General features: G+C 32.6%; 1 protein-coding gene and 2 long non-coding RNA genes across 4 annotated transcripts; 2 read left to right on the forward strand and 1 right to left on the reverse strand.

Annotated features, from left to right (window-relative positions):
- Positions 1-6,559: 6,559 nt before the first annotated feature.
- LOC114763283 (uncharacterized) lies at positions 6,560-7,310 on the reverse strand. The gene is made up of 2 exons (XR_003742331.1): positions 7,265-7,310; positions 6,560-6,924 (listed from the first exon to the last, which is right to left on the reverse strand). It is a non-coding gene; the product is annotated as an uncharacterized LOC114763283 (long non-coding RNA).
- LOC114763282 (uncharacterized) lies at positions 6,848-26,506 on the forward strand. Its single transcript, XR_003742330.1, has 3 exons — positions 6,848-6,926; positions 13,684-13,692; positions 26,495-26,506. It is a non-coding gene; the product is annotated as an uncharacterized LOC114763282 (long non-coding RNA).
- Positions 25,156-26,214, forward strand: LOC114763281 (uncharacterized). 2 transcript variants are annotated; one of them, XM_028952910.1, is made up of 2 exons: positions 25,156-26,061; positions 26,157-26,214. In XM_028952910.1, the coding sequence occupies exon 1, from the start codon at positions 25,168-25,170 to the stop codon at positions 26,050-26,052; it is 885 nt and encodes a 294-aa protein (XP_028808743.1). In that variant the 5' UTR covers positions 25,156-25,167; the 3' UTR covers positions 26,053-26,061; positions 26,157-26,214. The 2 variants fall into 2 exon arrangements, with proteins under 2 accessions (XP_028808743.1, XP_028808744.1); XM_028952911.1 differs by having other exon boundaries at positions 25,156-25,570; positions 25,946-26,169.
- Positions 26,507-26,901: the final 395 nt, after the last annotated feature.

A 26,901-nucleotide genomic window follows, 5' to 3' on the forward strand; every position in this document is an offset into this window, starting at 1 on the left:
AGAGCGTGAACGAAGAACAGAAGAAGGCTCGACGGCGAGAGGGAGAGTCTTCCAACACCATCGCCACCATCCTCCTCAATTACTCCCATCATCAGCGCCACGCTACGAAACAGAGGCGAGCAGCAGCGTGAACAGCAACAGAGCAAAGGAAGGAGCTGACGGCAAGACCAGAAGCGTGAACAGGATCATCATCACCTTCATCTTCTTATTCTTCTCCGCGTGGCAGAGTGATCATCGACGAAGTAGTGGCGCCGTGAAGCTGCAGTCAGATCCCAATAACTCATTGTCACTAATATCTTTTCCTCTTCGGCGTTCCTCCATTGTAGCTTGTAGCAGAATGTTGATTGTGGCATTCACTATGACAAACCGTGGCTGACTTCCAATTCTCTAGAGCAATGGTTATGGCTTGAACTTAGAGCTTCAAAGGGGAGTTTCAGCTCTTCTAATCTTTACCTCTTTCATTATAATTGTGATTTCTAGATCTTAGAATAAATTTTATAATGTTTGAATGGGCTGTGATGGTTTATATTTGTATTGAGATTGGTTGTAGTTGTTGAAATCTTTGATTAGCATTTAACATTATGCTGTGATTAGCTTTAATTTCTTTACATTGTACTGGGTTAGACTATATTTTGAAATTATTGTGAACATTCAGTGGTAATTCAAGGTGGCTTGCTTATTGGACTAAAAATGTTAATTGCTTTTCTTTGATTTTCTTTTTGGCTAATTGTGCTGAAACAGTTTAATTGTGAATAATTAATATGCAAGGTGACTTGGTGTTGATTATTCTAATTAAACCGAGTCTAGGGAGTGGCTCTTAGAGTCTTTTGAATTTAGCTAACTCCCAAATTAATTGAAGTAATGATAGCCTTAATCATTGTGCTAGAGGATTGCTCTTCCATTTGTTGTCACTTGTTAATTCTCTTTGTTTATTTCATTCATATCTATTTTATAAACTAAAAACCCAAAAATTATTTACTCATTTTGCATCCTTTTAAATTTTGTCAATTAGTTAGTTAAAAAGAAAATCAATTCCTTTTCAAGTCAATTCTTTATTTTTGATACTTAGTTTGCTTAGGATTCCAAATAAAGGCTCCTCAAAGTGAAACGACCTGAGTTTTGCACTATATTGCATTGCTTGGATTTATTTTTGAGTGGAAACCCCAAGGCGAACGACAAAGGCTCTCATCAGTATGTGGAATTTGTTTTGCATTGAGCTCGTAGAACTATACTTCGTTTTGAGTGTGTGATGTTTTCTTGTATTGATTTAATTGTCATAGCCATGTGTGTTGCAAAGTGTGAGATGTATATGAGCACCATTGATTATATCTGTTTGCAAAGCCTATGTTGTTTGAGAATTGCTATTTATCCTTGGCTGCCAATGCTGTTAATATGACTTGTTTTGCATGTGTTTATGAGCTTTGTATAATTATATGATGAATTACTATTATTACTGAGATTCCTGAAATCTCACCCCTTTCGTCTATGACACATAGCTAGGTTAAGAGGCTCCAAGGGCAAAGGGGTAGTTATTGAAGGAGTTTAGCAGGTTCGAAGCTGAAGTGATAAAATAGTTGGTCATCAAATCTTATTTTGATATTTTAGTTATGTTTTGGTAGGGCTGTATGTGTGGCCAAGGATATGTATATAATTATATGTAATTACCTAAAGTACTTATAGGTTTGTGTATGTATACCTCTGTGAAGAGGGAAGTCATAGTTTTTGTAGCTAGCAAGTGCCATAAGCTCAGATGGCTATAAAACGATAAATGGATGTTCGGTTATTATTGTGACTTCAATATTAACTATTAGCTATCGAAGTAGCTCATTGATATTTGAGTCAGGGAATTAATTAGATGCTTGTATAACTGAACATGTTGTTTTGCAAATTGTTTCGAAAGTTTAAAATTTTTCAAAAAATTTCATCCCTCGCACAGAATCAAAACCCTATGTGGAAAGAAGCTTTAAATAAGAATTTGATGAAAGTATTCTTCTTTCTTAACTAGGATTAAATCTAGCTTAGCGGTTTGACAACTAATTAATTAACCCTGTTGGTATAGTTATAGTAGGTGTTACAGTACTCTCTTGTGATCTTAGTGTGCAATCTTGTGCCAAGAAAACACAGATTATTGTATTCTATGTATGAAACGAACGATTAACAAAGAAATTTTCAAGGTACTTTCACTTTTCTTTTTTCAATTTACGTTATATATAGATGTGACTTTTAGATTAATTACTTGCTCCATTCCTTTATACAAAGCTTCAAATAATTAAATTACACAAATTGAAAATTAGTTAAAGATAATAAATATATGAAAAGAATGCAACTTATTTTCTCAAAATGACCTTACTTTGGGAGCTTGAGTAGGAGAGAGAAAGTGAGTAGAGAAAAAATGTTTGTATTGATTTGGTCTTAATAATAATAATTTCAACTTTTAAGGGATTTTAAGCTAAAATGTTCTTATATCTTGGTTTTTCAATATTATTCTCCCTTTAGTCAAGTTTATCTGCACATCATATATTTAATTAGTGTTTTATTTATATAATAGTCAACTTGAGAGTTTATGGCATATATAAGTTCAACTGCCATCTAACACTATTTGGCCGCCCCATTTCACATTTTGGGAACGGCGAGGTAAGAGAAAAATATAGAAAAATTCAATTAAAAAACAGCTGCCATCTCGTCACATTTTCTTCAATGATTTTCTTGAAATAATTTGCTCTTAAGTATTATTGTTGAACGAATCATTAGATGATGAGCGCCCAAAAACATACTCTGAATATATGATAAATTAATTGTTACAGTATTAAATTTTTTTTTCCCCCAAAACATTTGCCTGAAAAGTCATAAGAAGTTTTTAAGAGGTTAATTCAATATTATTTATATAATTAATAAGTACATTTATTTAGGTAATAGAAAATTGAACACGACTTTATAGTTCTATTTATTCAAAGCATCATATATGTTGTGAGTTGGACAAACATAATGGAGTCCAATCAAGCATATGAACAATTAAGCTAATGTTTGTAACCGGTCATTGCTGTTGGTTTTAATAGATACGGTTTTCTCCCTTTATTCTTATTATCAATCCTGGAAACGACTAAAATCACAAATTAGTAGAAAGCATCTGATGCTTTTCCTTTAAAAAGAAAGCATTAAGTTAGAATCAGATCTAAACCCTTTCTTATTTTTTTTAATAAGTAAAAAACTATATTTTAATTTCACCTGAAAATAAAAGCCAAATTAAATAACTACATTTTTTCTTTTAGTTTTTCTTTTACCAGAGAATTTCTTACAGGGCTTTCAAGTAAAAAAGTCAAAAGCATTTTATTTCTTACAAAATAATCTCTCTCTCTCTCTCTAAAATCTAAGCACACTTCTCCCGAATATGAAAACGTTTGTAATTCTAACAATCAAGTGCATGTATTTTTTAATTGTATTTAATAATTTAATTTAAAATTAATTAAATAAATAACACTGATATATGAAAGATTAATAATAAATTTAAATTTATAATTATATAATTAAAAAATAACTAATATAATTAATTAATTATTATTTATTTGAAATAATTAGTTATAATTATAAAATAAATTACACAAATATATGTTTAATTAAAATTTTAAATAAATATTTAAATAAAATTATTATAACTTATTATTCATAGAATATTATTGTTTATAGAATAACATTAAATAATATTGTACATGTGAAGCTATATGGATGTGATAAGAAAGGAAAAAATATACGGACCTCATAAAAATAGGTGAAACTATAAGAACTTATTAAAAAAAAAAAACTATAAGGACATGATTCAAAATAGGTTAAAATTGTAAGGACTTGCAGATAAATTAGCCTTAATATTTAAGGTTATGGGTACTCTCATTTTAATATATATCTATTATTAAACCCAGTTTTATCTAATGTGGGACTTCTCTTAATGTCAACTCAAGTTGATTCACACTTGAATATCCTAACACGCTTCAATAGTATCATACCTAATTTGTGAAAGAGAACATGCAATGCTTTTTGTTTTGTTTTGTTTTCTTTTTGTTTTGAGGCATTGATGTCTACTCAAACATCCTAACATGTTTCTGGAGCAATGAGCTCAATTTGTGAAAGAGAGTATCCGATGCTTTTCTTCGAAACGCGCTGAATTGGAATTGGATCCCAATTTAGGATTCCTTTAATTTGTAAGGAAAAAGCTGAAATGAATGCCTATTATAAAGTTGCTCTTGTCAGACTTAATTAAAGTGTTTTTTTTTTCACCTAAATAAAAAGACCGGATTAAAGTGTTAGGATCTTCTTTAACGAAGTAATATTTTCATATCTGACTAGAAGTATGACATATTTGAGAAACGTCAGCTGTTTTATTCAGCCGAACCGTATTTGTGTCTGTATATAATAAACGAATTTGCACCAAGCTGCATATGTTTGTTATTCATATACTGTTTGACTCACTTTAAGCTCAATGTAGATCACGTCTACTATCTAGTTTAATACTCCTAAACGAATTTGTACCAAGCTGCATATGTTTGTTATTCATATACTGTTTGACTCTCTTTAAGCTCAATGTAGATCACGTCTACTATGTAGTTTAATACTCCTCCGACACTAAATATAAAAGTAAGTTGAAGATCCAATTTAGTTCTAAATATAAAACTCAGTTCATTTTGTCTTTCATGTTTATTCATTTTTTTTCCCAAAGTACTACCTATGATGATTGCACATACTAAAGGATTTATATTCTAATGCATATTATTAACAGGGTTATTTAGAAAAAACAACACTCATTTATTAGAAATAACTAACTTAACTAATTTTCTTAATATTCACAAATTAGTTATTTAACTCTTATTAGAAGACCAGATCGAGATAGTGTAAAATTATAATAAATTATATGATCCATAAATCATGAATGATACTGGTCAAAAGTGAAAGAACGGAAACATTTGTCATTATAGGACAAGCCATACGTGACAGTGTGCTTTTTACAGTCCATGGTAGCTTGTTGATCTTACAAAGGACTTTTTGCGTTTGGAAATATATGGCGAATTAAAGTTTAATGAATGTAGCGGAAATTTCATAGCGCGCAGAGAAGGACCTGCACTGTTCTCTTTCACGTATCAATACGAACTGCGACGTATAGAAGGTAAGTTAGAGTTACATATAGATTTAACATTCACATATTATATATATGTGAATGTTTCTAGCCCACATTTTACAAAGAGAAAGCTGTCTCACCCTTTTTCACTGAATGCTCAATTAATTTTTATTTTGTGCGACTGACCGAAGCGGTTCAAGGATTTGACTCACTCACCTATATTTCCAAGGATTTGATGTTCATCATTCAGAATTTACGACTAACTAGCATGATTTGCGCCAAATCTTTCGACTTTTCACATAGATCATAAAAGAGGGGGGGGAAACTATTTTGGAAGTTCATATACTTTCTCTAAATTTTTAGTTTGTTGGTACCCATTGTTTTTCTCTCTTAATTTATTCTTTAACTTTGCTTTATTAGTGGTGCTAATAGCAGAGCAAATTTAAAGATTTAATTAAAAGAGAAAACACATAGATACCAAATTAAAAATTGAGAAAAAGTATAGGTGAGTTTAAAATGGTTTTTCAAAAAAAAAAAAAAAGTTTAGCTAGCTATTTCATCTTGTTGGGGGATTTGATCGTCCAAAATTTTTAACTTAATTATAGAATGATTTAAAGCTGGTTTTCCAGCTTTGAACATTGAACAATGAAAAAACTTGTTTAATTTCTTTTTTAAAGAAGTTCGGGGAAGGGGGTAAATATTAAAAAGTAACAGGTTAATAATTCTGTAAAACTAAAAGCTTTTGAATAAATTTCCTTTGGACTGAGCAAACATTTGTTAGGGTGGTCATCGGACCATTTATTTATTTATTTTTGGTGAATAGTCATTGGACAATTTATCTACTTGTAAGAATTTGATACTCTTCTTATAAAATTTAGAACTACTTACCTGATATGTTTGTAACTGATCTTTCGACTTTTAACATTTTTTTTAACCTGTTTTGGTTTTTAACATGAAACATTGAAAAAAAAAATACTGTAGGACCTGGTTGAGGAGTTAATGTTGATCCTATATGTAAGATCTATTTCAAATATTTTTCAACTTTTTCGTAAATTAATCTTATTGATATTTCTCCAACAACAATTAAGTGAGAGGGGGGAGGGAATTAAAGAAGATGCTTAGAGTATTTTAGAAAAAATATATCATATTAACTAATTTAACTAACATTGTCACGACTATCCTTTATACACCAATAGAATTGTTCTATTTAACCTCGAATCATTAAAAGCCAGGTTTCAATCCTGGGAAAATCAATTTTTTTTTTTTTTTTACAATTCCCAAGCACAAAATCTGATCCTGTTCAAGGAATAGGATTTTTTGAAAAGTTTAAAACTTTTCAGAAACTCACTTTTAAAGTAACCGGTCTAGTGGTTCGAGTACCCAATTTAACCCTTTTACAAAAACGGTAAAAACCGTCTAAGACTCATGGTTCATATTCAACCATCGAACCCATTCTTTTTCCATCCAACCTTTTGGATCCCATATCAAATCAATTATAGCCAGTAGGATCTAACATTCAATATTCTGGCCATTGGCTCGTACAACGAGTTACATATACAGATACACGTAATTTTAGACAAAATAATAGCTATATATCAAAATATTGATCATTTCTTTCAATAGCAGTTACCATGGTTTATCAGCCCTTAGCCACCTCCTTATGGAGAAATATTTACAAACCAAAATAGATATACAATATATCTTCACTTCAAAATAAGATGCATTTTAGCAAAATATATATACACAAAAGATCGCCAGCTTCCTGCGCCTTTAAACTCCACCGATCACTACTCCCTTGCCCTTAGGAGTACCTGCTCTTGCTGTATTACATGGAAGAAGGGGTGAGATTCTAAAGAATCTCAGTAGTAACAAATTTCCCTCACGTAATCATACAAGATCACAAACACATGCTACACAGGCCAAAGAGAACAACACCTTGCATCCAAATATAATCAATGATGCATATACACCATACACCCATATAGCTAATCGCTATCTATCGCGCCCACATTCCAAAATAAATGGAAACCAGCGCATATTGTCATGACAAATATTATTATGCAAAGGCAACTTACATGTTCTCATGCATAATCAGCATAAAGGCACATCCAAGCATGTGGCAATCCATATACAATCACATTAAAGGAAAAGAGTTACTACCTTTTGCTTTTTCTTCCGTACTAACTTCCCCTTGCTTCTTCCTTGACTCCTTTCTTAATGGACTTGAACAAATATCAAATCCTATAAATTATATAGGCAAGGATAGATTAATATATATGTATATAGGTATAAGTATTTAAGTACTCTCCCATTTCCCTCATGCTTCCCACGGTCATACTTCCAAAAGTCACACACACGCATATATATATATAACAATTATACTCCACAAACTTATAAACAATTAGCATACATTAATCTTTTCGGATATTTCTCCCACAATTCCAGCTTCATATGCGTCATTCTATTTCCCATTTTAAGGTCCAAAAATCTTGATTCAGTCCTCTCAAATCAGTATTCAAATTCTACATTAATCTCAACAACCTTGCTAAGCTGTAAACTTTTTCAGATTTTAATATCTATCTTCACACTTTAATCAATTTCGGACAGCACCCCATGCTTCCAAAAATATTTTAATATGTCTACACTGAGGTTTAATCATCTCTCTTCCCTTCCTATTTTTCACGCCACAGTCATAAGCAATTCTGGAAAAATTTTCCAGATTCTAAACATACTCCCAATTTGGAACAGCACTCTTTACTTTAGTTCTAAAAATTCTCCAGCTTTAAAACTATTTTCTTACTATCACAATAGAGCTTTTAAACCTGATCCAATAACTCAATATGCCAATAATAGCTGCAGAGCATCAACCCGTGATGATCCTTCAATTTTCCAGCTTGAGATATTGCCACTAAAATTCCAGATTTGACACGGACAACACCTACACACATACGTGTGTGTGTGTGTGTGTGTGTATTACATCTACACCTCCAAGGTTCTCAAACTACCACCGAACAAACTGAACGTCCCTGTTTCGGTAACTAAAACCAGAGTAATCAACTATACAAGCAAGTGCAAAAATTCCAACCACAAACTCTATCCTCACCATTAAGCACGATTTTTATAGCTTAGCTCTCATGCTCTTCACTTTCTCTCTCAAAAACCAGATTTCATTTCATCATCGTCCTGCAACACATGACCAAATAACAGAAAACAAAGATGGAAGAAGATTCAGGAGACTCACCTGGTTTGATTTCCACTTTTAGATGAATCGATAGTCTCCTTCAATCACCTCCTCTTCTTCCTCGTTCTTCCCCTAGTCCACCGTCTCTCTCTTTCTCTGTTTCAGTCGTGCAGCAGGGGAAAATAAGAAGGGAGAAGATGTTAGGTCGGTGAGGGCTGTAGAATGACCATATACCCTTTGGTCTTTATTTTCCCTTCAATTTGATCCTTCTCTATTTTTCCAGGATAATCAGATAATTCCAGAAATCAAACCTGGATATTTTATATGAATTTTCTTCTTCCATTAGCTTCTTTAGTCCATAAAATAATTTTCCTAAAAATCTCAGCTCAAAAATTAGCCTCTAACTATTTTTCTTGAATATTCCAAGAAAATAGGTCCTAAATTCTTGAAATTAACTTTATAATTATTCAGACCATATTTTAAGGGTCTTAATCTCAACAATTTCTCTAAAAATTTCTCCTTCATCATGCTTTACTCAAATCCATAAAATTTGGGATATTACAAACATAATTAATCTATTCAAATTAGTTAATTAAGTTTTGTATTAAGGACCCGAAAAGTATATATGCAATGCTCATTCGTCTAGTTATAGGGTTTGACACCGTCCAAAATTTACAACTAAATATAAAATAATTTATAACTGGTCTTTTCTCTAAGAGTATATATGCTAGCAACTGATGAAGAGTTTTAAGTTTTGGTGCCCTTTTTTGACTAATTATTGACGATGGATTATTGGCTTACGTTAAAGTACAGAATCGATCTTTTAATGGTGTTGCATTATTGAACATTGTCTTTCTTTTGTTAATTTGATCCGACAACACACTGTGAACCATCAATTGAGAGAATCGCATCTCACACATCATGAAAAACGTTGTGGTGCTTTTTCTTAAAGAAAGCACTGGGATGGGATCCAAAACTATGACAAGTTATAGCAAGCTTTTCATTTTGGATCGAGTTAGGTTATGGGATTTATGACAATAAAACAGAATTCCAAAAGATGATCATTTTTGGGTGGTGGCCAGGTGGGTGATTATGAACATCCGCACACTCTTATTGTAATAATTTTAGAGCAAGCTTTTTTTCTTTTTAATTGAGCAAGCTGAGTTACTAAATGACAAAAGTTGAAAGCATCTCGGGACAAGACCATATTTTTATATCTGATTAGGTTGCTGACGTATATTTGTGAAACGTCAACTGAATTCGTAAGCAGAATTGTAGAAAAAAGTTTGTAAATTATACTTGACGTTCAGTTGATAATATTAATTTTTATTTTTCCGGAACAATATATACATAAATGAAATGTTACATTATTTAGGCTTTTTTAAAAAAAAAATAAAGTTGGTTTACCGATAGATATTCATTTTTATATATCATATGCCACGTTTATTGATGATTTTGAGCTTAAATCAATTGGATATTATTTGATTTTGGAAAAAATATAAATAATGAAAATCTTTGGGATCAAATTGCAGAAATTCTGTATTTTCTAATTTTCATTAGATTTAATATTTTTAATTATGTTTTGTGTAAGATTAAATGACACCCATTGATTTCATATTCGATTAAATTAGGAGATGTCAATTATCTATTGTAGAGAAAATTCCGAATTATTTTACCCTGTAATATTTCTTCACTTACACTCCCTCCCTCTTTCACCTCGTTCTATTTTATTTTTGAACTTTACCTTTCTTCTCTTCTCTCCTCTCCTCTTGATCATGATAACATATGAGAATTGTTTACACATCGTGGTTTTTAATATTTGGGCCAAATATTATGTCACAACATACTTTATTGGATCCATATTTGATTATTTTAGGTCATATAAGTGTTTAACTCAATGGTTATGACTTGGATTCTGCACTCCAATAGAGAGCCAAAAGTGAAGATTACAAAAAACAAGGGAAGAAACCGAATGGGAAAATTCAAGAAAAGAAATCATTCTTTTTACATTTTTCTCTGTTTTTTTTTTACTATTCTCTTATTGGATCATTTTAATTTCTCACAATCACATTGGTCCCAAATTTCCCACCCTCCTCCCCCCCCCCCCTCAAAAAACTCTAACCCTATACGTCTCTTTCGTCTCCCTTGGACAAGAGGGGACGCTTCTGAGCTTGGTGGGCGCCATGGAAGAAGCTTGGGTCAGAGAATTGGAGCTTAAGCCGTCACTGGGGAACTAGGTAGGGACTTTTTTGTGCATTGCTCTTCATAATTCCTCATGGATGTTATTATAAAGTAAGCATTCAAACAGTATAATAACAATGATAATAAAAACTACTTTTATTAAAAGAACACAATATATAGGCACCTGATATTGACTCATCTGGCGCAATTAACTAAGGGCTCGAACCCTTCTAATAAATCTATAAAACCAGAAGAAAAAAGATAAAGAAAAAAAAAACACAATATCGATGCCCAGACCGTTGTCCGAAGGCACAATCACTATCATTTTGACAGGTTCTTATGCAAGGGTCACAATGGAATCTTCAATAGAGGAAACAACCAAAATCACGAAATAAAAAAAAAGCATGTGATTCTCTTCCACCACTGAAATGAAATTACTATATTTGAATCAGATCCCAAAAGGCAAAAGCTTTCTTCTTAAGGAAAAAGAAGAATTAAATGGCCACTAGAATGCTGACATTCATCGTCCCGGAACTGCTCTTTCAACTCTTAACATAGAATATTGGAAAAAATCAGGGACTTGACAATCATCTTTTAAAATTTAAAATTAACTGTGACCTCCTGTTCTTAATATAAGAACTAAATAACTAACTTGAAAATATTAAAAAAATTAATTAAGTTAGTTATTTATAATAAATAGATATTTTTTCTAAATTGTTTCTATTAATCATTTGCATTGAAACTGCTTCTAGATTTTGGTAAAAAAAAAACAAAGAAAGAAAGAAACTACTTCTGGATGGAGACTTCTTAATAGTTTAATATATGGGAGACAAAGTGAATTAATGTCTTATATTATTTAAAATAAAATTGAATCTCTAACTAACTCTTATATTTAGGACAGAGGTAATATGATAATTTTCTACTAAACTTCCGAATTTTAAATGAGAATGTTGAAAGAAAAAATTGTTTAATTAATTAATTAGTTTAGTTACAAATTAAAGATTCGACAATGATTTTCGGAAAGTTAAAACTGACTATAGCATGCTTTTACCTTTTGATTTTTAACAACCGTAAGATGAAAATTGGAAAGATAATAAAGGAGAAAAAAGAAATGCTTCCAGCAGATCCCATGTGGTCTCAACTATCTACGGGTATCTTTTAATATAGACATTCAAGTTTCGACACATGATAAAAGAAATCGTTAATCAATGAAGATTAGTAAACCTTGAAGTGCAACTGTGTGGAACTTGATGATAGCTTCAATTGTACGCGGTTTAATAATTTATTCTGTTATCCTTTATGTCATTAAATGAGGAGGAGTTAAGTTCTATTGTCCTTTTTTGACTAAATGGATTACTAGTTTAAAGTACAGAATCGATCTTTTGGCATGGTTGCATTATTTAAAATTTTATGTTTTTTTTAAGGGAATTGATCCATTTTGTGGAAGTGATTACTTGCGTTTTGGAGATCCTCTGACCTGATATCTGGAGAATGTTGGATTTCAATTAGGCTTTCCCTACTCTAATGTTGTTCTTATGATCATGACTTTAAGGTCCCATTTGCTACAAAGTATTAAAAATAAGAGATATAGATTAGGATTACAATTGGAAAAAAAAATCATTAAAAAAGTCTTTAGCATTAGTAATTATTTGTTACATTGGATTAGGCAAACCTATGAAAATAGGATTAGGGAATACCACTTCCTCTCATAATATTTCTCAATCCCACATACATGGGTTTGTCTAATCCCATGTAACAAAAGCAATTTCTAATGCTAAACACTATTTTGTCAATTTCAATCACAATCTTTATCCCTTATTTTCAATTCATCGTACCAAACGATACCTAAGTGTATAATCTTTTTTAACAAATAATATTTTTTATATCTTAATAGAATTCTGACATGTAGTTGAGCGACACAAGCTATTTTTGAGCCGAAACTATATTTGTCTCTGTATATATATAATAATAAAAAATTGATCAGGTTGTACATATTTATATTTTGTAATGAGCTAAGGTGCAAATTTGCCTGGAAAGTTTAAAATCGTAACAATATTATCCCTGCTGTTAAAAACGTTAATGGCAGTGTCACTATTTTAATGGTCAATATTAGTTCTTTCATGGTAAAAGGTAAGATTGTTATAATGTTAAACTTTCAAAACAAATTTGCACACCAAAAAACTTTTGGGTGCCCAGTATTTTGAAGTGAAAATTTCTAAGGCAAATTTATACCTTAAGTCTTTTTAATTCATAAACTGTTTGGCTCACGTCAAACTTAACATAGATAATGTCTATCATCTAATTTAATATACAATTTATGAAAAATTGTATTATTTATAAATCATAAATGATGCTAGTTCTAGGTAAATTATATCAGTTTTGTTAGTCTCAAATAATTTATGTTCTATACACCAATTTATTTATTTTTTCAAATTTTTATTTCATTAATGAATAACGATATCTTAATATTTTGGGTTGTCCGTGCCTGGATCTGCATGAAATGATTATAACTCTTAAAATATTTGAGGTTTTTTGTCAATAAGATATCAGATTCTAACTTTGTTGCCGGTTGTTGGCACTGCAAGAACATGGGTCGTGACAAGTAATACAATGATAAGATCATTTCCACAGACATTTATGCAAAAATTAAGACCAAACAAAAGATTAAGTAAATTTAATTAAGTTGAGCCAAAAAAATTTTTGATGGGTAAATTGAATTTTGAAAACTAATTTTAAACTAGAAAGTAATTAAAATAATTGATTCTTACACTTCAAGGGATGAAAAACACATAGGATTATTCATTCCCCTTGCATTTCATAACCTTTGATTTATCTCCTCTCATAAATGTTCTTAATAAAAATGTGTTAGTCTATAATTCAAAAGGTACTTGTAAAAGTTTTTTCAAGTCAAGAACAAGCATTTAGTTCCATTAACATCTCAACCTCTTGTTACAATTAATAAAATCCAATTTTAAGTTTCAAATCTAAAGTGACCATGTAAGGTTGGCAAGTATATTTCTATCTTACCGACAAAGCCATCTATTTAACAAGCAAACATCAAGTTCTTACACAATTTTACCCAAATTTTACACTTAATCTAGCTCTCTCAAGCATTAACCAAGTGAACACAACAACTGAATGGTGATCCAGCATTTAGAAGCATTAAAAAAAGAGTAAAATAAACACACATATATCATTAATCACAAAATAAGAGGAGTAATCAAGAGTTAATCCATACAAGGTTCAAAGTATATCCTAGAATAAGGTGCTTAGCTACTCAAAATCAACCACAAGCCACAATTATGAAGAAAAATTACTGCCATAGCATATTAGAAGAAAGGAAAGGGAAGAATAGCAGAAAAACCAAGAAGAAGGAGCTCCAAATCTCTCCCAAAGCTCAATCTCTTGCTTGATGCTCTTCAATCTCCCAAAACCCTAGCACACCAGCTCCCTAGAGGTCTAGAATCGGTGAAAACGAAGCATCCCTTTGATTTATACAACATATGGAGCCCCAGGATGTGTGTTGTCTTCAAAACGCACAGCTTCAATAATTCCGCGTGCTGTTTTCAAAATGCCAAGAGAAATCTTGGCTATGGCCAATCTCTCTCTGCCTCCTTCGTTGGCTAAAGCCAAAGTCTTTTGTTGGCTGAGTCTAATAGCTCAATGTTTTGGATATCTTTTTTATTGGATTTTTTTGTTGTGTCTTGATTTCCTAAGCTTCTTTCCAACTCCATGGGGATTAACATTTGCTTCAAATGGCCCCATGAGCAAGCTTCAATCACCTACAAAGCAAGACAAACTATGAAAGCCAAATTTGATAAGTAGGGGCAAAGTATTCACAATTAACCAAATATTCATAACTTTAGCCCAACTGTCAACTATACACATTTTCCTTTCACCAGTATTTTTAGATATGCACTAATTTACGAAAAAGTCTAATAACTAACGGAAGATGTGATGAAATAACATGAATTTCACGAGCTGACCAAGGTAAAATATTCAAATTTTGCATTTGTCATCATTTATAGAGCAAACTGGGACAGCGTGCTTTTTACAGTCCATGATTATTGCTTGTTTGATCTTTTATTAAAAGACTTCTTGCGTTTCAATATGGTGATGTTTAAGGAATCAGTATCAATATGAAATTCGACGCGTAAAAGGTATGCAAGGGTTATAAATTAAGAATAATGTGACCGAAGCATAAAATATTTAATTCAATGCATCTATAGTTTACTGGGGTTTCAGTTCTTCCTTACGTTATTCCCATACTATATATTTGATCCTTGAGAAGCAGGCCTTTACGTGAATCTTTAAGAAAATGATTTAAAGAACATTTTCAAGATGAAAAGGCTTACAATCTACTTAAGATCCACTTTGAAGAGGATTACAATGACAAGTTATGTTAGTATCAAAAGTTTAATTTTTGACGGCTTCGGGTCATTAATGGCAATTATGAAATAGCTACCGGAAAATTCAGGAAAATGACGAAAATTTCAGGGAAGAAAAATGGAAAAAGATTTGCCTGAACCATAACTCTTCTAATTGCATACTAAAGAGGTGAAAATAATGGACATGACAAGGATCTCAGATGGCTCCGTGCAAAAATGCTTAGACTTCTTGTGGACTAATTAGATCAAAGTTTCTAAAACTTGTACATATTATTTTACCCTCAAATGCTCCATCTTCAAAATGGATGGGTTCGAATCTATTCATGACTGCAATGTCCTTTCAATAAATTATTGGAATCGAATTCTCGCTTTGCAAAAGTTTCCCTCTGGAATTTATGCCTTGTTTTAACTTCCTTCACGCCCATATTATATATTGATTTGAATTCTGTGTTTGATCTAACATGCCTCTCGAGTCTCTTCTTCCTTGAAAATGTTTTTTAGGCCTATGCCTCAGCCACCATGGTTCGCCGGCCCCATATTACATCCCGCTATGCCTAGAGAACCCCCAAGAGACCCAACGGTTAGTGTTAAGCTTTATTCATGGTCGACTGAAGAATTTCGTGAAGAAAACGCTCTCGTTTACACTTCACGATCTCACCCATCACACACTTGCATTTCTCATTGGAGAGCAAATCGCGACAAGGTGCTTTTCACACTCCAAGATTCCTTGTGTGTGGGTAATCCTGTGAGAGTAGAAATGGAGATCCAGGCTGAAAGAGATCACAGAGGATTCTACGTGATGCATAGCTATGAAGTCCGTAAACGCAGTGGGAAGTTCATAGAGCAAACAGACGAACCAGAAGAGTGCGTAACGAGGTACAGAGATACGTATCATCATAGAGAAGGCGAACTAGAGTATGAGACAATGGAACTTAACGAGGCAGATATTGATTTCACCACAGGCCTTGCTGGGGGACCTGGTCTTACTTATACCATCAATATACACTGTCATCCTTGGAAAGGAATTGACGTGAATCTTGATGGTCCTGAATGCTATTTTGGTGATCCCTTGATCCCACAATCTTCCATAGGTTACTGTTTCGTTGAATATGTAGCAGGAAAACCTCCACGTAATGTTTTAGAGAAGATCAGTGATTTGAAAGACGAAAAGAAAGGCAACAACATGCATGGAGCTTCATGTGCTTCATCATCTTCAACACAAAGCAGTGCTATTCTGAATGCTGGAAAAACTCAAGGTGATTTGAATGGCTCTAACTTCCATGGTTGTAATTTTCATTTTGCGCGATTGACTGAGGAAATTCAAGGACTTAAAATATAGTACCACGTTTGGGTTCTCACATGTGAGTCTGTTGTGTCTTATAGTGTCAGAAAGCAATTAATCAGATGTTGACAAATAAGTTTGTACCATATTATTGTGTTCAATGCTGTACTCTATGTATGAAACATCGTGTATGTGTTTATCTATGATCAGTCTTAATGGAATCTGTTCCGTCTTAAAGTTTTTACAGCGTCTTCGATAAATTGATGTCAATGCAGAGTTAGAGACTCCGAGTAGTGAACACCAGTAGAGCATATATCAATTTATAGCAAACCCACTGTTAACATACTGTAATGCCACTAATTCCCTACCTCCACGCTTTTCAAGGAAAAATATATCTAGTTTAGATGAATTATGTTTACTGATGGTGATAATAATAACAAGCACTAACAAAAAGGTGACTTCAAAAAGTCACCGTTGAAACAACCGAGTCGTTGCCATAGTGATTGTTTGAAAGTATAGTTTCAGTGTCGCTACAGAAAGAAGTCACCGCTGAAAGTATTAGCAGAGAAAATAAGACCATCACTGGCTGGCCATCGACCGCCACCACGTCACTACTGGTCAGCCGCCATGTTACTCGCCACCTCATTTATGCCACATGTCTACACGTCGATGTACGACGTCACCAATTGGATATTATCACCATAAATATGGCCCTTCTATGGTTTGAACTCTTGACCTCCTCCTTTTGCGTCCCTTCCTCTTGCCATTGAGCTGGAATGAATTTGGTAATAATTGTTGTAAAATCAAATACATATAATAGTAACAAAATATTGAAATAAACTTTCAGCAGTGATACTAGCCTATTAGGAAGGAGAACCCATCAAACTTATAAACCCTATAATACTTGTGAGATTCCCCTATGTGAGACTCATAACAGAGCACCCCCTCGAGAGCCAACATCCCTGGTGGCTCTACTCTACGATACTTCACTTAGTCTTCTTACCGGTCACAACCTTCTATAGGTAGCCCTTTCTGGTTAGTCGATTCTCAATAAAAGACCAACGTGATGAGCATAAGCTCAAAGGGAAAGTCTATCCCAAACGATTAACCTACTAGGAATGAGAGTATATTAAACTTATAAACCCCATAACACTCATGAGATTCCAAGAATGTCACCATTGAAAGTGTCTTTTGACGGCGACAAAAAGCTATTATATTAAATATTGTTAAATACTAATACTATTATTAAATATTTATATTTAATTTTCTTATTTGATTAAAAATTTATTTATAAGATCCATTCTGTATAAAAAATATAATTCATACAATATAATTTGTTACATTTTTTATTTCTAGTTATTTAAGCTATTATATTATTTATTTTAATATTCACATTTATAATTATGAAATATGAAAATAGTATATAAAAATAATAAAATTTAATTATACATTTTATCATGATTATTTAAGTCTCTCACACACAAATAATTATAATATCTCACTTTCATACACACACTGATTTCTTCCTCCTTCCCCCTCTTACTCTCCCACATACCATATTATCTCTCTAACCCTCTCCTTCTCTCTCTTTAACACAACATGTAAAAATACTTTATTTTGTCAGAACAAATCATATTAATGAATAAAATCATTGTCTAAATATGATTTTTTTTTTACAAAAAACTTAAAATAATAATAAAAAGTTAAAATAGACTTTCCACTGAAACTACCCTTTAGTGGCAACCAAAATTTTGCTGCTGAAAGTGTCCTTCAGCAGTGACAATAATTGTCGCCGCTAAAAGTCCATTTCAGCTGTGACATTAGGAGTCACCATTAAAAGTCTCACTTTTGAGTCACTGTTAAAAGGTGTCCCTAAAAGTCTTTTTTTTTTTTTTTTGTAGTGAAGGAAGGGAGCTAATTAATAACGTACATCTTATCAAACTTGCTTCCGATACTGTGGTTTTTTTTTTTTGTTTTCCTTTTTGACACCGTTTGATACTGTGATATGATATTTTTCAAAAGTCAGCTATGAATTGGTGACAAGTGCATATACTTTTATTGTAGTTCAGTACCAAATACATTTGTTATAACACTATATCAAATACCATATTAATATCAGTGAAGAGATCATGGAGAATGGTTTGATTAAAAACACAAAGAACACACTAAGCCTGTCAAAATTATGGCTTGGCGGTGATCGTGTTTTGCATTCAACTCCTAAACTACGAGTTCGAATCAAGGCAGTCTCACACAAAGCCCAAACTAAAAATTTAGAAATATAGAGTAATGAGTGCGGGTTTCCTTTTATATTTTAAAAGTAAAACAAAACTGAAGAGGATACTATTAATCTCTAGAATTTCATGTCATTTCAGCACTTTTTTCTTGTGTTTTATGCACTCTGAGATGTATTTATTTATATTTTGGCATTTATCCTTGTTATTTTTGAGCTTATAAAGTTTGTCACTTTTGCAAGGTTATTTTGTCTCAGAATTAAAGTTTCAAGCCACTTGGAAGTACTTTAGAAGGAACTAAAAATTAAGGCTTCTCAAAAATATTTTTGATGATCAAAGAAGAACAAATAGAGGCCAAATCATAGGTAGAACTCTTCATTATTTGAGTTAGAAGTATAAAATTTTTCAAAGGCAAAATGAGTTGCAGTGCAATTGACTTGGCTGCGGCCCAACTGAAACAGAGGCAAACCTTATATGACTATGTGAGGCCAAAGCTGAGAGCTAGTTATATGATTTTGGGGTTTTCTTGTTGATTAATTTTCGATTCATGTTGGCTGGTAGTGGCTATTCTTTTCATTGATGGACGCTTGTGGTGGTGAGATCGGAGAAAATTTTTTCAGAGCATTTTGCTATTTTTCATATTATAAATACATTTTTCCATTCGAATCTATATCCCATTTCTATCATACCTTACATGTTTTAAAACCACACTTTCATCTCCTTTTCTACTTCCACTTTCACCTCCATCGAAATTTCTTTGTACCTAACAAGTCTTTTTAAATTTAGCAAGGGATCCTTGGCGTTCTATTGGTATTTTGAAATTTCATGGTTCTTGTTTGAAATTAAATTCTTCCTAGATGTTTTGATGGTAATGGATGATTGCAAGTTTGATCTGTACTTTTTTGTCGGAGTCGAGCCATTTATGAAAGTGGCGCAAGGAGGTTCCTTCAAAATAATGGGAGAAAAATTTGGATTTTTATATGACAAAGATAGGTAGGAAAATTCTTGCGAACTTCGTATTACAGTACTTATTTAACTTCATAGAGCATTTTTTGACAAATTGATATGGATTATTAGTTTATAGTAAAGCACACAATCGATCTTTTGACAGTGGTGCATTATTGAAATTTTAATATGTTTTCTTAATTGAATTGATCCATTTTGCGAAAGTGGCTACTCGCCTTTTAGAGATTCTCTGGAGAAAATTTTTCATTCTTTTGTTAATTTGATCCGACAAACAACACACCGGTGAACCGTCAATTGAGAGAATCGCGTATCACAAATCATGAAAAACGTTGCGGTGCTTTTTCTTTAAATAGAATATTGGAATAAGGAAAAACTATAATTAAATCATAGCTTTTCATTTGGGAGCTAGGTTAGGGTATTTATGACAATAAAATGGAATTCTAAAAGATAATTCTTGGGTGGCCAGGTGGGTAGTTATGAAGATCCACATCACAATCTTACTGTAACATTTTATAGCAAGCTTTTTTTTTAAAAAAAAAATACTTGAGCACTCTGAGTTATTTAAAGTTGAAAACATTTTGGGACAAGATCATTTTATATCTGAATCGGTTGCTGACGTATATTAGTGAAACGTCAACTGATTTCGTAAGCAGAATTCTAGAAAAAGTTGGTATCATATATTTGACATCCAGTTGGTAAATTACATTACTTTTATTTTTTTCGAAACAAAACATATGCATAAAATATTATGTTGTTTTTTTTTTTAATCAAAATTAAAGTTGGGTTTCTGTTCACCTTCCAATGTAACCACATGTACACGGATTGTTGACAAGTAATATAGGTAAGAAAAGTGTCGTTGTCATAAAAACTAAAACAAAAATGGATTGATTTTCACAAACATGATTTTAATTAGGTTAAACTTAAAAATAAGCTTAAAAGTGATTGCAATTATAACGAAATATTTGAAAACAAATTAAGTTGAATTCAAAAAAACTAGACTGGAAATTCAAATTCATCATTAAAGGGACATAGGGTTGCTTCACCCTATTGTACTTCATAAAACCCAAATGGATTCCTCTTAGTTAGCTTAATAACAAAGTTTAAGTGCCTTAAGGTTCAAAATCAATTGATTAAGCTTTCTCAAGTCAAAGCTAATCTTTTAGAAAATCAAATTAACAAGTACAATCTCTCGTTTAATGTTGATTAAAGAAGCTCAATAATTTAGCAATGTTAGGTTAATAGGAATATCTCTACCCTACTAACAAATTAAACCATCCATTTACTTAAAAACTTCAAGTCTAACACATTTCTACCTACGTTCTACAGCCAAATGATCTCTCTCGAGCTCCATTCCACTGAACTAAACATCATAAATGGTGATCAAACACTTAGAAGCAACAGGCACAAGGTAAAATCAACACATAACGTTGTTAATCAGCAAAAAAAGAGAAATAAATCAGGTTTAATCCATACAATAGTTCAAAGCACTCCTAGAATAAAGAGTTTAACTACTCATAATCCAAAATGAACTAAAACTATATAGATACATCTTAGCCATATCATATTCAAAGTGGAAAAGAGAAGGAAGGCAGAAAAACCAAGTGGGAATTCTAAGAATCTTTTCAAGAATCCACTTCAGTGTTCCAAAACTCTTCCAAACCTCCTTCTCCCAAGTCCTAGCAGTATGAAATCGCCTTCCCTTTGGTCCAAAATGCCCAGCCATCGCATTTCTCCTTCCTTTTAACCTTAATAGCGTGTCAGTAATCAAAACACATAGCAGCAGATTTTCTTTATTCGCTGTGGATTGGCCGTGACGAAACCAATAGCAAATGGCCATAAATTCACCCCTCTTGGGCTGAATTTTTCTTTTGTTCACTGCAACATTGACTGCGGCGAACTAGCAGTGAATGCACTTGAAAATAGGAGTTTTCTGCATTGGTCTTTAAAGCTCTTCCATGCTTTGTTCCAACTACTCCACTCTTTAAGGTCTTCTAAACGGCTTCAAAGTGCTGGTATCCATCCTCCTGCTGAAAGGAAAAATGTGCAAGTTCTAAATAACTCAAAATAATCACAATTATCTTAGAAGTATCTCAAAGAGCTAGACTAAACACATTTTCCTCAATAGCTCTACTTGTATACACAATTTAACTCTAAAAACAGAAATTTAAGGAGGAAAATGTGCTAACAACTTATGAATTTATTGGAGTTGATAGCTGTTGATATATTTTCATTTTTACATATTTTTATTCCATATTTACAGTTGATTTTGAGTTTAATTCAATTTATTAGACATTATTATTTAATCATGAAAATTTCGGGATCAAATTGTAAATATTTTTATTTTCTAATGTTCATGAAGTTTAATATTTTTCATTACGTTTTATGTAAGATGAAATGAAATCGTTGATTTCATGATTGATTAAACTAGAAGATGTCAAGCATTCATTTTAGAGAAAATTATGAATTTTTAGTCTAATTTTTCCTCCAATTATCCTTTGACCTCGTTCTATTTTATTTTCTTTTCGAACTTTTCTTTTCCTTTATTTTCTCCTCTTGAAATGATAACAAATGTGCATTTTGTTTAACACGTTTTTGATTTTAGTACTTAGGCCTAAGATTTTATGTGTCACACACTACAAAAAAACAAACTTTAGGCGATGACTTTCGGCGACAACAAAAAAAATCGCCGCTGAAAGTTGACTTTCAACGGCGACACTTTTTTGTCACCACTGAAACTGAACTTTTAGCGATGACTTTTTTTGTCGCCGCTGAAAGTAGACCTTCAGCGGTGACTTTTTTGTCGCCGCCGAAAGTGTTTTCAGCGGCGACATTTAACTTCTAAAAGTCGCCGCTTAAAGTATCTTTCAGCAGCAACCTTTTTAGTCGTCACTGAAAGTTTTCAGCCACGGCTGCTACGGCAACGACTTTTTAGTGGCGACTTGTCGCCGCTGAAAGTTAATTTTTTTGTAGTGACATGAATTAGTTAACGTTGCAATATACTTTCATGCTGTTATTTTAGGTCGTGTGGGCACTCGAAAAAGAGATTCAATGACTATGACTTGTTCTTGCACTCCAAAAGAGATCCAAAACTGTTGGCAAAAAACAAAAAACAAAAAACAAAACAAAACAAAAGAGGTCCAAAAGCAAAGAATACATAAAACAGGGGGAAGACAATTGAATGGGCAAATTTGACAATTTTTCAAGGAAATAAATCATTCTTTTTACCTTTTTCTTATATCGCTATATTCTTGTTGGCTCATTTTAATTTGTCTGGGCTCCCTTGGTCCAAAATTTCCTACCCTTGCTTCCCTTTCTTCTCCGTTCTCTCTAACCCTACGCCTCTTTCCTCTCCTTGGACAAGAGGGGTCGCATCTTTTTCTTCTTCTTTCCTCTCACGCCTACGTACATTTCATCTTGTTCATTTTATCTCTTCTCTCTTCTTCATTTTTCTATGGAAGACTAATAAGGAGCTTGGTGGGTGTCATGGATGAAGCTTGGGTTAGAGGATTGGAGCTTGACCATTCACTTGATGGCTAGGGACTTTTGTAAGTTTGTATTTAATTTTAATCTAGGTCTTAGATTGGATTGGATGTGGGTTTGCATTGTAATCATGTACAATTTAATGTTGATTAAACTTATGTTAAGGGTCCTGCATAGGTTAGTTGGTATCTTGAACTTAATTAATGTTACTTTTGTGTGATTTTCTTGGTTGATTAAGTTGGCTTAATTTCCAGAGATTATTTTGTCAAATTATCATTTGATTTAGTGGTCATATTTGCTCATTATAAGAGGCTCATGTTAATTAATTTGGTTTAGGGGTTTCTAACTACGTTAATTACATGTAACTTGTACCTAAGGGTCCTAAGGTCATTAATTACAATTGGATTCGCTCATTCACTTGAATCTCTCGGCCAAATTAACCATGTTTCCATCTGTTTGTTATCCATTTGTCCAAGTTCCTATTTAGTGCTAGTTTGCTTTATTTAAAAGTGTTTTACTCCTCTGGTTCTATTTATAGGGTAGAGAGAGAAGTTTTTTTTTGTCCTATTTATAAGTCACCTCATTAAATTTTCAGTGCAAATGTACTATTTTGTCCTTTATTTATTATAATGTAGATAGTTATTTCTTTTGAAAGGTGTATATATTGAATATGGGTGAAGTTGAAAATTTGTCATATTTTAATAGAAAGTTAATGTATTTTAAGGTTTTTCTTGGTATGCGTAAAATATGCTGGAAGTGCTTTATAAATAGGATTAGAATAGTTTATAGGGTAGAGAGAGAAGGTTTTTTTTTTGTCCTATTTATAAGTCACCTCATTAAATTTTCAGCATGAATGTACTATTTTATTCTTTATTTATTATAGTGTAGGTAGTTATTTTTTTTAAAAGGTGTATATATTGAAAATGGTTAAAGTTGAAAAATTGTTATATTTTAATAAAGAGTTAATGTATTTTAAGTTTTTTGTTGTCTATGTAAAATACGCTGAAAATCCCTGATAAATAAGACCAAAGAAGTCGTATTTAGCTGTTTTGATTGCATTTTAATTTCCTGCAACACCCAGTTTTAATTGCCTTCTTTCGTTTCAACACGTGGAAAACTATTCTTACATTAATTGCACTTACATTATTACCCTAGAAGATCTTTTGTTTAACATAGCATTTTTAGGTCCTTCGACAGGCTCGGTTAAACTAGACTAAAACCGGTAATAAAAGTTGAACCACACTGCCAATATCCCAACTGTTTCTGCATATATCTATATACACAGATAATTTCAATTAGGTCCCTAATTTTATGGGACGACGTAATGCCGGTTAAATTAATCCTTTAATTTAAGAAGATTTCCTTGAAATATCAAAAGACTCTAATGAAATTAAAAATTAAATTACATTTATTAAAATATTTTTCTTCTTTTTTCTTTAATAAAAACTTTTTCTCCCCAACATGATCATCGGTAGTGCGTTGATTAGAACTATTGCTAGTCGCCATCTCCTCCTCCTCCTTTTCCCTCTTCCTCTCCTGCTTCTCCTTATCCTCCTCCATCTCCTCCTCGTCCTCCTCCATAGAAGGAGAACAAAGAGGAGAAAAAGGCAGAAGAGTTACAGGATGAAGAACATCAGGAGGAGAGAAGAATCCAAACTTGGTTTCTGTCAATTAAATAGCTCTCCTACTCCTCCTCTTCTCCCTTCTTCCTCATGATGATGACATCATCCCCATCGTTTTTTTTTTTTTTTTTGCTTTTCTTGCCAAAACACCATCATCATTGTTATCAACATCTTTTTACAGCTCAATATATAAAATGGTAATGATCATAGACTTATTTTTTAAAAGGAGGGCAACAAATTAATAGATATATAAAATTATGAACGTAAATTTCCAATTTCTAAGCAATCATGATTTCTACGAGTGAAATTCCTTTAGTTATATAGCCAGCCAAACATAATTATATTATAATAAAATTATAAAAGGTATATGTGCTTAATTAATTATATTGAAATGCCTAGTGCTATTCCTAAAAATCTGAGGAACTAAAGCAAACAGGGATAATATAACTTTAAAAATTCTTTGAGAGGTTCCATTATCCTTCACCTTGGATATGGCTGGATGTATTCGAATATATATTTTCATTAATGAAAAGTCCTCTTGTAATTATCAATAATTGAATGGAATTGAATTCTTCCTTAAGAAAAAAGTAATTCAAAAGTTATTCTTAAGGATTTATGCTAATTTTCACAGACTCGTTATATTCTATATTAATTGCCTAATTGCGTTCTTCATCCAGCATACCTCCCTCTCTCCTCTCTCCTCTCTCCTCTCTCCTCTTCTCTTCCTTGAGAATGTTTCGCATGCTTAGGGGTTCCACTTGGGGCACAGCTCCTTTATTGCGCCCTAGCATGCCTAAAGACCCCACGGTTAAAGCCCAGCTCTACGCATGGTCAAGTGAAGAGTTCTTCAAAGAGTTCGCTCTTGTTTACTCTTCACGTTACGACCCATCACAAACTTGTGTTTCTTATTGTAGATTGAGTCGAAACAAGGTGCTTTTCACCCTCTCTGATTGCTTATGTGAAGGTAATCCAGTAAGAGTAGACATGGAACTCTCAACTCAGAGAGATAATCTCAATGGCCTTGTTATGTTTCGAGACGCTCGAGTTGATGAATCAAAAGGGAGCTTCATAGTACGAACAGCAGTACCAGGAGTGTCACTTTTAAGGTATCAAGATAAGTTTCGACAAAGAACAGGTCAGTTATGGTTGTATAGAATAACAAGAGACGTATGGGAAATTCAATTCAATACTGGCTTTTCTGGGGGCTTTGTTCTTTCATATTTCATTCGCATACTGTGTAATCCTTGGAAAGGCCTTGACGTGGATCTTGGTGGACCACACTGTGAGTTCCATGATTTTATCAGACGACCACTTGGTTTATGTAAGGTCGATCATGTACAAGGTATGCCTCCGCACGATGTTATGAAACAGGTAAGAGTAGTTCATCAGCAGATGATGATCAGTACCGAGGTGAGAGAAGAGGGGCAAGGTGGCAACAACTTTAATGATAATGGCGGGGCTTCTCATATTGCAACAACACAGAACAATACTAATGCTATTCTGAATGCAGGACAGACTCATGGTAATTTCAATGGCGCTAACTTCAGAGACTGTCATATTACTATTGATTCGAAGGCGCTTCAGTTGAAGGGTTTTAATAATTTTCATAGTTCCTAGGTTCTTCATGTGAGTCTCTTCTTTTAATATTGAAAACCAATTAAATAGGAGTTGTAAGTTCCTCACTGTGAATTCTGATACGCTCGATTTGTATGTATTTTTAGGACGGTTTTCTTTCATCTTACTATACGCTGTTAGGATGAGTCTGGAAACAATCGAAGAGATTGATATTGGATTATTATCTTATAACTATCACACAGCACGATGGGAAAAATTTTAAGGTTTTTTACTGATAGAATTTTCTGATGCAAATATTCTTATACCGGATAAAAGTATTGTCAAATTCAATTTGAAATTCAATTCAAATAACCCTTTTTATGTGACTTCTTTCCTAAGTTTCCAGATTTCAAACTCTTAACCTTATTTAAGAGAAACCGAGTTTTACTTCTATTCAACCAACCGATTAGTAAAATTTTTAATATTTTAGGATGGGACATCCAAGAAAGCACACATAATTATTTACATCCACACATCAATAAACGTACCACATTAAAAAGTAAACATCAATAGATTGAATAATGGGTTAAGATGCAAATTTATCTCAAAATTTTTACTTAGAAACAATAGGTATTCAAAAGTTTAAAATATTTCCTGCCGTCAACGTTGACTATTAAAATAATAATGTTGACCGTTAACATTTGTAACAAAAAGGGCAACATTACTATAATTTTAAACTTTCACAACAAATTTGCTCCTAAAAATACTTCTAAATACCTAGCACTTCTGAATAAAAACTCTCAGAGTAAACTTGTACCTTAACCCTTGAATATTTTATAAAATTGTAGGAAGAATGAAGAAGGTAAAGGAACTACATGCATAAGTAAACTGTTAAAATCTTGCAAATGAAAT

The sequence above is a fragment of the Neltuma alba genome, unplaced genomic scaffold (genome assembly GCF_004799145.2).
Source record: "Neltuma alba isolate B1F8T4 unplaced genomic scaffold, ASM479914v2 tig00011274_pilon, whole genome shotgun sequence".
Classification (NCBI taxonomy): Eukaryota; Viridiplantae; Streptophyta; class Magnoliopsida; order Fabales; family Fabaceae; genus Neltuma; species Neltuma alba.